Source organism: Microtus oregoni, unplaced genomic scaffold (assembly GCF_018167655.1).
Source record: "Microtus oregoni isolate MIOR12 unplaced genomic scaffold, Mior012 000147F_ref0000457, whole genome shotgun sequence".
NCBI lineage: Eukaryota > Metazoa > Chordata > Mammalia > Rodentia > Cricetidae > Microtus > Microtus oregoni.
In genome coordinates, this window is record NW_024544797.1 from 762641 (window position 1) to 774845 (window position 12205).

Sequence of the window (12205 nt, forward strand, 5' to 3'; positions counted from 1 at the left end):
GTGAACACCCTCAGAAAATTGCTTCGCTCAACTGCCAACTGAGATGAAACTAGCACACAGGTTATACCATGAAAGACCTAATTAACGACGCCCCCATTCAGCAGGAAGCAGTTTGGAGAGAAATAACTGCGCCCATATTCCCAAAAAATGTTTATAAATGTTCTTTTACATTTAAAGGGGGATATGATATAGATATGAATAATTTGCATTAGTATAGATTTTGCTTTATTGATAGAGATTTAAGGTCAATTTTGTTATATGTATAAGTGTTTCTGATTTTGATTAAGGTATTGTGATTGTGTAGTTTATTTAAATATGTACTGTATAATTAAGAAATATAGGTTGTTAATGGATAACCATCGATAATAGTAAAGCTTGTAGTCATGTTAGTTAGATTTTCTAGATATATAGAGATATATTTTAGATAGATATTCTTCATGTCTTTCAAAGATTACAGAATAGGACATTTAATGTTTTAATAACTTAGGGTTTTTCATGACAATGAGACACTCTGCTCCTGGCAGCACCAATCTACTTCAGGAAGAAGATGGGCATCGAAGAGGATCTTTATGGAGTTTGATAGCCATTTGGGCAAGAAACTGCTCTTGCCTGGACTATTGCATAAACTGGACACAGAGAATCCGCAGAGAGAGGACTACTGAACTTGCCTAAGGTGAGATGATCTTTCGGGGTTCCTGATTCATGAAAGAGTCTGCGAGACATTCTGCAGGACACAACAGATAGTGACTGAACTGACTTTGAATTTTCTTGCTTTATGGAAATATCTGCTGGATACCATGCGCCTGAAGGCTGAAGATGGATGCCCCAACGGTACAGAGGAACTTTGGGTGACTGTCCAGGCAGCGAGATGTCTCTGTCATTTCTAGAGTTTTAAAAGTTGCTTTTTACTTGTTTGCTTAGGTAGTATTGTATCTTTCTGGAGTCTTTGATGGAGTTAAGAATAGTTAGTTATAGTTATAGTTTTCCTTAGTTATGATAAAGATTATTGTAACTTTTACTTGATAACTGTTTTGTTATATGTAATTTTGCTATGTTAAAATTAAAGGCTTTTTTTTTGTTTAAACCGAAAAAGGGGAAATGATGGAGGAAAGTCATTGGTTAAATAAAAAGAAACTGCTTGGCTCTCATTGGTTAGAGATAGGTGGGAGGAGTAAACAGAACAGAACGCTGGGAGGAAGAGGAAGTGAGCTCAGACTCCACAGCTCTTCTCTCGGGAGCAGATGCCTCAGAGAGAGAGACGCCATGCTCCTGGCTCCTGGGCAGACGCACTCGAGGAAGCTCCGACCCAGGATGGACATAGGCTAGAATCTTCCCGGTAAGCGCACCTAGCTGTGCTACATAGAATATTAGACATGGGCTAGTCCAGGTGCGAGAATTAGCCTAGAAGAGGCTAGATAGAAATGGGCCAAGCAGTGTTTAAATGAATACAGTTTGTGTGTTGTTATTTCGTGTAAAGCTAGCCGTGCGGGCGGCTGGGGTGCTGGGGATGCAGCCCCGCCGCCCGTATTACTACAACAAAATGTTATTCAAATCAGCCAAGAAGTGGTAACAACTCAGTTTACTACACCCAGGCCAGACAATGGTGGCGCACACTTTTAAACGCCTTTAATTCCAGCACTTGGAAGGCAGAGGCAGGCAGATTTCTGTGAGTTGGAGGCCAACCTGGTCTACAAAGAGAGTTCCAGGACAGACTCCAAAACTACAGAGAAACCCTGTCTCGGAAAAGAAAGAGAGAAAGATAGAAAGATAGAAAGATAAGAAAGATAAGAAAGAAAGAAAGAAAGAAAGAAAGAAAGAAAGAAAGAAAGAAAGAAAGAAAGAAAGAAAGAAAGAAAGAAGGAAAGAGAAAAAAGAAAAGACAAGAAACCCTGTCTCAAGGAGAGAAAAAAAAGTTTGACAGAGCTGTCATAATGGAACCTTAGTGTAACCAGAGTGCAATCATCTCTGGTTTTGCTAACAGGGTAATGATTTTGAAACTAAATGACAACGTTAGAGAAAAAAGGAACAACTGTTCTGATGCTGGGTTTGCTAAGAGATTAATACCACAAAGATTCTGGATAAGCGCTAAGCAGTGGTGGCGCACATCTTTAATCCCAGCACTCAGAGGCAGAGGTAGGTGAATCTCTGTGAGTTCGAGACCAGCCTGGTCTACAAAGCTAGTTCCCGGACAGGCTCCAAAGCTACACAGAGAAACCCTGTCTCAAGAAACAAAATAATTCTGGCTAAGAACAAATGGCATTCAATTAGAGGACGTGGTACAAATATTAATTAAGTGATGTTTGAAGTGCTTGTTCAGAGAAAATATGGAGATGAATGACAGTTCAGTGCCATAGCCCTCTGACTAACATTGGATCTAGAGGATCTCATATGAACACTACCATCCTGGATGCATTCCAAGGAACCAAAAGATGTTCAAGTTTCATGTCATAAACTTTAAGGACAGTGACAGATTAAGATTAATGATGGAGATGAAAATAAATCCTGTTAAGATAGGTTTCCCTTTCAGTCTTGAGCTACATTAAATAAGCTTACTTAAGTTGCTGAATCCAAGGGATGATCCGCTTCATATCGTCATTCACAGATTTTTCCATGTCCTCCAGAGTGGCCTGGTCTACAGAATAAAGAATTCATTAATTAACTGTTTATAAGACAAACAAAATCCTTATCTGTATAGCCAGAGTTTAAATGAAAATTATTTTTTTAGGCAGAAACCCATGTTGTAGTTGAGTGAGAAAACAAATTAAATCCATCAGGAGCTGTCAATCAACTTGCTTTTTCTCCTTCACATTTCACTGGCAAGAGTAGGTAGCAAACACATGAATAGTGCTTGGAACTTTGAGAGTTTTAACTATTTTATGAGTTAAATAGCATTTGCACCTTATATCTACTTAAAACTCATAAAATTACTAGACTTAGAATCTTAATTTTAAAAAAGTGCAGCCTACTGAAATACTGCTTTTAACACCATACAAATGATCAAGCATACATAAGGAAAACCTCTTGCCCAAACTGGCTTTCTAAAGACCAATCCAAATTTTTAATGACAGTAGAAATATTAATAAGGCACAAAATGATTTCAACTAACTAGATAAAAATATATATAAAAAAATGACAAATAAAAAACTATTGTGGTATACTTTGCCACAGCCTCGCCTCTCAATTCTTATACTGAAGTCCTTATCTTCAAATGCTGTGCTGTTCAAAGGCAGCCTTTGTGAAGTAGCTAGGTTTTTCATAAGGGGTCATGAAGCGAGGACAATTAGTATCTCTATAGAGCAGTTTTCAACCTGTGGGTCACACCCTCTTTCAGATGGGGTCATATCAGAAATATCATATCAGAAATTTATGTTACAATTCATAACAGTAGCAAAATGACAGTAATGAAGTAGTAATAAAAATAATTTTATAGTTGGGGGTCAACACAACATGAGGAAGTGTATTCAAGGGTCGCAGCATTAGGAAAATAGAGAACTATTGCTCTAATGGAATAATGGAAAGGAGAGTGCGCACCCCCTGGGAAGGACATGAAGAGAAGAGCCTAGGAGTCAGGAATGAAGTCCACACTAAAACTAACACCACTAACACCTACATTAATATTGTACAGTCCCCACAACTGTGTGAAAATACTTTCTACTCTATCTTGTTATAGCATCTTTGCTTGCATACAAAAAAATTTTCTGCCTCTTTTCAATTGTATGTGCTTTTTCTAAATATGTACTATTAATGATTGAGAAAATAGCTAAAGAAAAGGTTTCGAGAAGCAAAAGGCACACAGAGGTATGTGAGCTGGTGCAACAGTGGCTGAGGCATGGCTGCAGCCAGCTGGTACAAGTCAGTAGTGGGCCACAAGACCACCCTCCCAGCTAGAGGTGCTGTGCAGTATATTGCACCCTGGGAGCCAGCTGATCTTTCACTGCACTCCCTCTGACTTATTGGTAATATCTCAGTGGAGACTCCTTATAGTACACTTCTTGAGGAATAGGAAGCTAAGTCATACACATGCATGCATCTCCATCCACACTGACCAAGCTAATTGCCAGAATGGTTAGGGCTGCATGATGGTATCAAGTAATTGGTCAAGCACAAGAAGTAAGATCATTGTGGTTTTCCTTTTCAGTGGATACAGGATAGGGAGTGGCAAGCATGAACTCAAAGCTGTGCTCAAAAGATCTGGAACACAGAGTTATTTATAAACTTTGTGGGGGGCTGGAGAGATGGCTCAGCGGTTAAGAGCATTGCCTGCTCTTCCAAAGGTCCTGAGTTCAATTCCCAGCAACCACATGGTGGCTCACAACCATCTGTAATGAGATCTGGTGCCCTCTTCTGGCCTGCAGACATACACACAGACAGAATATTATATATATAATAAATAAATATTTAAAAAAAAACTTTGTGATGGCACCTACTACTGGTTCTTCCACTCTAGCAGCCCATCAATGGCAAGGAATTTACAACCAAATGTTAACTAATACACAGGATTTTCCATGGCTTTGATGAATTGGCTGTGTGCTTGTCTCCTTCCTGATGGAAGAAAAACTAAGCAAGAGGTCTCTATTTACCTAGGTCTCTAGTTCCTACCTGTATCAACGTGGAGCACCTTGTGCCTTCATAATAAAAATAAAGACCTCAATGACATTAGTTATAATTTTTTAATGAATTAATTTATTTTATAGTTTCCCCTCCCTGCTCTCGTCACAGCCTCCTCCTCATCAACAGTCATAAAAACTTTAATATTGGGTGCTCAACTAATTAACCTTAACTGCCTTACTGACCAGTTATGCCTTGGATCACTGCCTCCCTTAGGAGGCATTTCATGGTACCCTATCTATCCCACATTGACTTTCTTGCCATTGGTATTTCTGTACCTAAATCCCTATCATCGTTCTAATCCAGACAACTAGATGGTCAGCCATAGAATGATAAATACATAGCTTACTGCTTCTTAGATCAGTGACATGGTTCCCAAAGACGTCAGCACTGTTGTTGTTGCCTCAAAGCCAAGTGTACTATCCAGTTTGCTGCAGTGACTCACCAGCTTCAAGGTCAGCAGCTTCCTACTGAGGTAGTTGGTGGACCTAGCCAAAATGTTGTGAGCTGTGGGTAAGCTACCTGACACAGCCATTGCTGAGGCCTGGGCTTACTTGAATCATCTGATGTATGCCAAATGTGCCCTTGTTCACTGATGTATGAGGGAAGAGATGGAGAAAGGAAAGTCAATGAGAAAATGGCTACCCTAGAGAAGATTATTTTGGAGCAAATAATGATGAGGGAAAGGATGAAGAATATTAACTAGATGATTAATTGCAGTGCTTTTCTGGAATCACCGGCTGTTATGTGGAACTATCTGTGGTATCCGGAGAAACAAAAGTGATGTTTTTATTTAAATGTGTATTGTTGGGGGGGGGGAGATCTTTAAATAAACTACTGCCATATGCCATTAACTCTCACTAATATGCGATTCAAAGTCTTCTTTTCCATGAGCTGATAAAATATTTTTTAAAACTATACCTATTTGGGGGTTGGAGAGATGGCTCAGTGGTTAAGAGCATTGACTGCTCTTCCAGAGGTCCTGAGTTCAATTCCCAGCAACCATATGGTGGCTCAAAACCACCTGTAATAAGATCTGGTGCCAACTTCTGTCTGCAGGGACACACGCAGGCAGAACATTGTATACATAATAAATAAATAAAATTAAAAAAGAAACAGTTTCAGAACTGCCCAATTGTAAACTAGAAAAAAGAAAAAAAAATTATACCTATTTAGCCAGGTTTGGATACAATTCTTTAACCCCAACTTGGAAAGCAGAGATCTCTAAAAATTCAAAGCATGCCTGGTCTACATAGCAAGTTCCAGGCCAGAGCTACATACCATCTCAAACGAATAAATAACAAAGTTGTTTACCTTTATAGATACATGACAGAATCAGAAAATCCTTAATCAATTTCTTTTGTTTAGTATTACTTGCAAATGGAAAACATGATTTCACATTCAGGAACATTGTTTTAAAAGTCACAGAAAAATGCTTTTGTTCCTAGTAGTTCCTAGTAAATATATCATTTGAGAATACCCACTCAGCAACAGAACAAGTAGAAAACAAACTTTAGGGCTGGGAATATAGTTAAGTTCAAACACTTGCCTAGAAGTTAAACTTTCATTTCTAAGTTAAGGCCAGAGACAAAAATTCTTCCAGGGCTCCATATACCATACCAAGTCATATACAGTTATACTGTCATGAGCATATTCTCTAATCACAAATTAGATTAGCAATTCCTAGTAGTCATTTCTATGTCAAATATTAGTAGTGAAATGTAAATTGAATTCCTGGATAAATAATGCAAAAACCATCAACCATCAAAGTTACTTTTTAAAAAAAAAATATTTACTTATTTATTATGTGTACAATATTCTGTCTTGTGTGTGTGGCTGAAGGCCAGAAGAGGGCACCAGACCTCATTACAGATGGTCGTGAGCCACCATGTGGTTGCTGGGAATTGAACTCAGGACCTTTGGAAGAGCAGGCAATGCTCTTAACCTCTGAGCCATCTCTCCAGCTCCTCAAAGTTATTTTTTATATAATAAACAAATTTAACTTCTGATACAAATAAAAATTCAAATCAGACTTAAGAATTCCAAGCACAAGATGTAAGGCAGTTCATTATTCCTTCCACACTTACTTTCAACACTGCACACACTACGCCTTCCTACACATTATAGCAGTTCATTTTTTTTTTTAATTTTTCGAGACAGGGTTTCTCCATAGTTTTTGGTTCCTGTCCTGGAACTAGCTCTTGTAGACCAGGCTGGCCTCGAACTCACAGAGATCCGCCTGCCTCTGCCTCCCAAGTGCTGGGATTAAAGGCGTGCGCCACCACCGCCCGGCTATAGCAGTTCATTTTTATTTTGCATTTAAAAAAAACACATTTTTCCTTGGGTGAGAGATGACTCGGAGTTAAGAGCAATTGTTGCTTTTGCATAAGACTCAGGGGTTCAATTCCCAAGACCCACATGGTGGTTCAAAGTTATCGGTAACAACAAGTTCCAGGGGATCTGATGCCCTCTCTGACCTCTGTGAGTACCAGGCACGCATGTGGTACACATACATATATGCAGGCAAAACACACACACACACACAAATTCTTACATTGAGTGACTACATTTAGTAACTTACCAAGTCCATAAAGCATCAATTGGAACATTCCAGAATGCAAATCTACAAAAATGTGTAGGCACTCCGAAGTACCACAGGGCTCCAATATGGGAACAATAAGAGCTGGAAGCGCAGTCTCTATGGAGGCTGAACAGTTGAGAATTAAAAATTATTTTTCAATCTGAATATTGTCATAAAATTATTTTGCAATGAGTTTGAATATAGAAGAAAATACCTAAATCTAAGAAGTGAAACTGAATCACAGTATCAATTAGTAGTCACTGAAAAGAAAGTCATTTTCTAGTTGATTTGTGGAAGACATATTTAAAAAAACAGAAAAAGACAGAAAAATTAACTCAAAATACCATAAAAACAAATTACTCCAATAAAAGACCAATCCCATCAGTTGACTGATTTACTTCCATTCAATATATTTGCTTTTAGAGATTTTAACTAATTAAAAAGTGTCAAGAAAAAGTTTAATATATAAATTTTATCTATAGCTCAATAAGATTGCCAATGTAATTTTTTTGTTAAAAATTGGGGATTTTTGTTATTGTTCTGATAGCAAAGAACTCGTGTTTTTTAAGAAACACTTAACAGGTATTCAGCATTACATGGAATTCTTGTTCTCATTTGTATACCTACTTTTCAAATCCAAGATGAGATGAGAATGTAGACAGCCAAACTTCTAAAGCTGACAATACACTTAGTCTACGAGTTTCATGGTATTTCCTATTAACTTGTTCTTTATTCCCTCAATCAAGGATAATGAAACCCAGTAACTCAAAGCACAGTAAGCACCACTCAGACTGGGGATCGCAGAAGTCCTGTCGTAATGGCACACCCCAAAAGGGCAGCCTTTCAGGAAGCATCACTCCTCTGTGTTATTTTGTCAAATAAGGACATTAGCTTCTCCACACCACCAGTCATTGGGAGCCAAACACAAATGCACATAAAATAAAGATAAGTAATTTTTAAAAAGAGAAAGAAAAAAAGGGGGTAGCTTCTTATGATCTTGTAATTAAGATTACTGAACACTGACAATTAACAGACACATACACCCAGAAAAAACATTTAACCAATACATTCAAGGTTCTGGACCATCGGCCTTTACTTCCTAAGGCCCACAATTCCATTTTTGCTTAGTTTCCCTACCCCTATACTTAATGTTAGGACTCCCTGGTGGGAAGAAAGAGGGTGTGGACAAGACCCAACACAGAAGCCTCATCAGGTTAGGCCAGGAAGCCCTGATAAAGTAATTGGCAGTTCTACCCACTCAGCCAGCAGAGGACTGCATTCTCAGCTGGGCATTTGCTTAGAGAATGATTCCACCTATGTGATGAGTCTGCAGTAGACATGAGGTCCATTTTCTCACTCATGTCTTGAAGGACTGTGATTGGCTGCCATTTTGAGATGAGGCATGCACTCTTCTGCATGGAACAATCACAAGTCAAAGGGCCTGGGGGACAATATGCCTCAGCCTCTGGGTAGGAGACTGCAGTGTAGGGCAGTTGTGATATCAGGAGAGCCAAAGTTCATGCACCAGGAGGCTTGAGTGTTGAAAGGTCTGGTGGTCGATGGTAATAACAGACCCCAATCATCTGAGGATAGAGTCTCACAGGCCCTGAGCCCAAGGTCAGCAGGCAGCCTAACCTCTGTAGTCACCTGTCTGCTGCAAGGTTCTCTGCTGGTGGGACTGAGAACTCTGAAGCTCAGATCCAGAGCAGAGGTCTCTCAACTTGTGCAGCCTCCTCCCTCCCAAGGGTGTTCAATGCAGTATTCAAAGCACTGCAACACCATAGTCTTGCAGCATAGATGTCACTGCTCTGCATTCAAGAGACACCCCTTGACTTGAACATGGTCAATCCAGGGTGTACAAACTGGGGATTCTCTGGAGTGTGGGACAAGCTGCACGGCCCACAGACTGAAAATCTAAGACTTGCCAACAGAGGTTTCTTGTATACAAAGAAGGGGGCTCCTAAAATGAAGACAGTTCTGTTCACACATCTGACTCATCCAGGCTCAGCAGCCCTCCTAAACGATAGGGAAAGAAGAGACTCCAACTCAATTGACCACCCCTTCCACCTGGAAGAATCCAATATTAGAGTAGCCAGAAAAAAAGGTGCTACTACTTTGTCATTTAGTTCCCCCTCCTTTTCTCAAGCTGTTTCCTTTTATTATAATTTCAGTATTATTTTTATTTTATGTAAGGGAGGGGCTTGAGACAGGCTCTCGCTATGTAACCCAAATGACCTTGAGTTCATTATGTAGTCTGGCTGGTCTTGAACTTCAGATCCTCCAGCCTCAGCTTTATGAGTGCTAGCATTTTAAGTGTGAACTGCCATACTGAGTCTTTTAAAACAAAACAAAACAAAGAATAGGTAAATATTTGTTGAATTTTTATTGCTCTTATTATTAAAGAAAAATAAGCACAAAATATATATACACTACAGATTTCAAAAGCTATATAATAGTGAAAAGTTCCCTCCCATTAAAAGTCTTGTTTCTTTTTTATTCTTCTTACATTTATGTAATTTTGTTTATGCATTTTTCTTTAAATGTGCAATATTTTCCCTTCTTTTTCTTTTTTGTCTTCCTAACATTTACCTTTCTTCTTTTTAATTTTGGTTTGATTTTCTTTTGACCTTTATTTTATTCATTTACTATTTTTACTTTTATCTTAAATAAAATTTAAGGTGATAGTTTAGTAGAAATAAAAAACTAAATAAATCAAATGAAAACCACAGTGGAAAGTTTCATCAGTACACTAAAATCAAGGAGCTGGCTATGACTCAGTAGTTAAAAGCACTTGTTCCTCTTGCAGAGGAACCAGATCCCATTCCTAACACCCACATGATGGCTCACAACTATTCCTTATCCCCAGTTCTAAGGGATCCGAGGCCTTCATCTGACCTCTGCAAGCACCAGGAGGCACTCACAATAAACATGAAAGCAAAATATTCATACACATAAATTTGAAAAAATTAAATAAAAATTAGAAAAAAAATCAGACAGAAATCACAATACAAGAATGAAGAAATTCTATCAGACATCAAAGAATTAAATAAATAGAACAGTATGACTAAAAAGCTAAATTAAGAATCCATGGATTGGGGCTGGGGAGATGGCTCAGAGGTTAAGAGCATTGCCTGCTCTTCCAAAGGTCCTGAGTTCAATTCCAGGCAACCACATGGTGGCTCACAACCATCTGTAAAGAGGTCTGGTGCCCTCTTCTGGCCTTCAGCCATATACACAAGACAGAATATTGTACACATAATAAATAAAATAAATATTTTTAAAAAAAATAAAAAAAAGAATCCATGGATTAAAAAATACAAAAGGAATCCATAGAATGGAACAGAGAGATCACTAAGTGGTCAAAAGCACTTGCTGCTATTTCAGAGGATGGATGCAGCTTCAATTCCCCACACCCACATCGTAGATTATAACAACCAGTTCCAGGGTTATCAGACACCTTCTTCTGACCTCTCTAGGCACTAGGCACACATATACATACATGGAGACAAAACATTCACTGCTAATAAACAAATTTAACTTAAAAACTTTAAAAAAAATCCATGGTATGAGTCGGGGATAGGGCTTTGTGGTAGAGCACTTGCCAAGCATATCTGAGGTTCTAGGGTCAATCCCTGGTAGCAAGTCAAAAAAGGAAGGCAGGAAAAAAAGAAAAGACAAAGGAATAAAGGAAACAAAACAAAATGAAAATAATGAATCCACAGGATAGTGTAAGGCATAATAGTAAACACTTTGATTCTAGATTTTGAAAAGTGAACTTAGGAGGATTAGGAGTTCAAGGGCTATGTTAGTACTTATCTAAAATATTAATTAAAATAAAAAAGTCCACTGCATAAAAGCAGCTGAAATCAAACACTGAAGACATAAAAAGCCTGTTCAACACAATTCTATGAGGAATCTTGTTCTTCTGGAAAGAAAAGAATACCAAAACACAAAAGGCATTTCAAGACTAAACATACGTGACACATCTAATAGTAAAATGCCCAGTTCTGAAAATAGAAACTATTAAAAATTTCAAGGGGTTCTATAGGCAGAGACATTTTCACATAGCCACTGGTGAGTAGCCTATGTCCTATAATACAAAATCAGATATACTAAGACAAAATTACTCAGAAAAGTAAAGGAAATAATGCATCAAGATAAGATGATTTTAAGCTGGGCGAGTTGGAGCACACCTTTAATCCTAGTACACTAGAGGCAGAGGCAGATGGATGTCTATGAGTTCAAGGCCGGTTCCAGGACAGCTAGAACTGTTACACAAAGAAACCCTGTCTTGGAAAAATAAAAATACAATGATTTTATAATGATCTCTAAACTAAGCATTGGTATAGCCAATCTCTTTCTTTTTTTTTTTTCTCTCTTTTTTGTTTTTTTCTCAATGGAGCTTCTCTGTATAGCCCTGAAACTCACTATAAAGACCAGGCTAGCCTCATAACTCAGAGATCCTCCTACCTGTGCTGAGATTAAAGACAAATGCCACCACTGCTATATGGTATATCTAATTTCAACAAAACTAGTAAACATAAAGCAATAAATCTATATACAACAATGAGTGACTTTAATACCCAATTTTCATCAATAGAAAAACTATCCACAACAAAATGAGTCAAAGAAACCTCAAAGTTAAAAGTATACCATAGATCAAATAGACATAACAGACGCCTATAATATATAATATCTACCAATCAATCAACAAACACACTAAAAGATGGAATAACATGCACATACCTAAGCAGAATTCTACAAAAGGGTTGTATTACTGAAAATGATCTAGTTTCAGTGTTAGCTCCCTAAAAATACCAAAGACATTCTTCACAGAATTACAAGAAATAATGCTGGAGGGATTTATGGTTCAGTTGTTAAAGTTTAGGCTCACAACCAAAAATATAAGAATTATAATAAATAATCCTAAAATCTATACAGAAGCACAAAAGGCACAAACAGCCAAAGCAATCCTGAGCAGAAAAATAATGTTGAAGCAGACACAACACATGCCTG

At 38.0% G+C, this 12205-nt stretch overlaps 1 protein-coding gene across 2 annotated transcripts in view; it reads right to left on the minus strand.

The window, feature by feature from the left end:
- The window catches only part of LOC121444908 (mediator of RNA polymerase II transcription subunit 14), a 97561-nt gene that overhangs the window by 49460 nt on the left and 35896 nt on the right, over positions 1–12205 (minus strand). For both annotated transcript variants that reach the window (XM_041646845.1, XM_041646846.1), the window contains exons 11-12: positions 7190–7315; positions 2554–2632 (exon numbers count right to left, since the gene is read on the minus strand). In XM_041646845.1, the coding sequence (XP_041502779.1) occupies positions 2554–2632; positions 7190–7315 (205 nt within the window). The remainder of the gene's footprint in view (positions 1–2553; positions 2633–7189; positions 7316–12205) is intronic.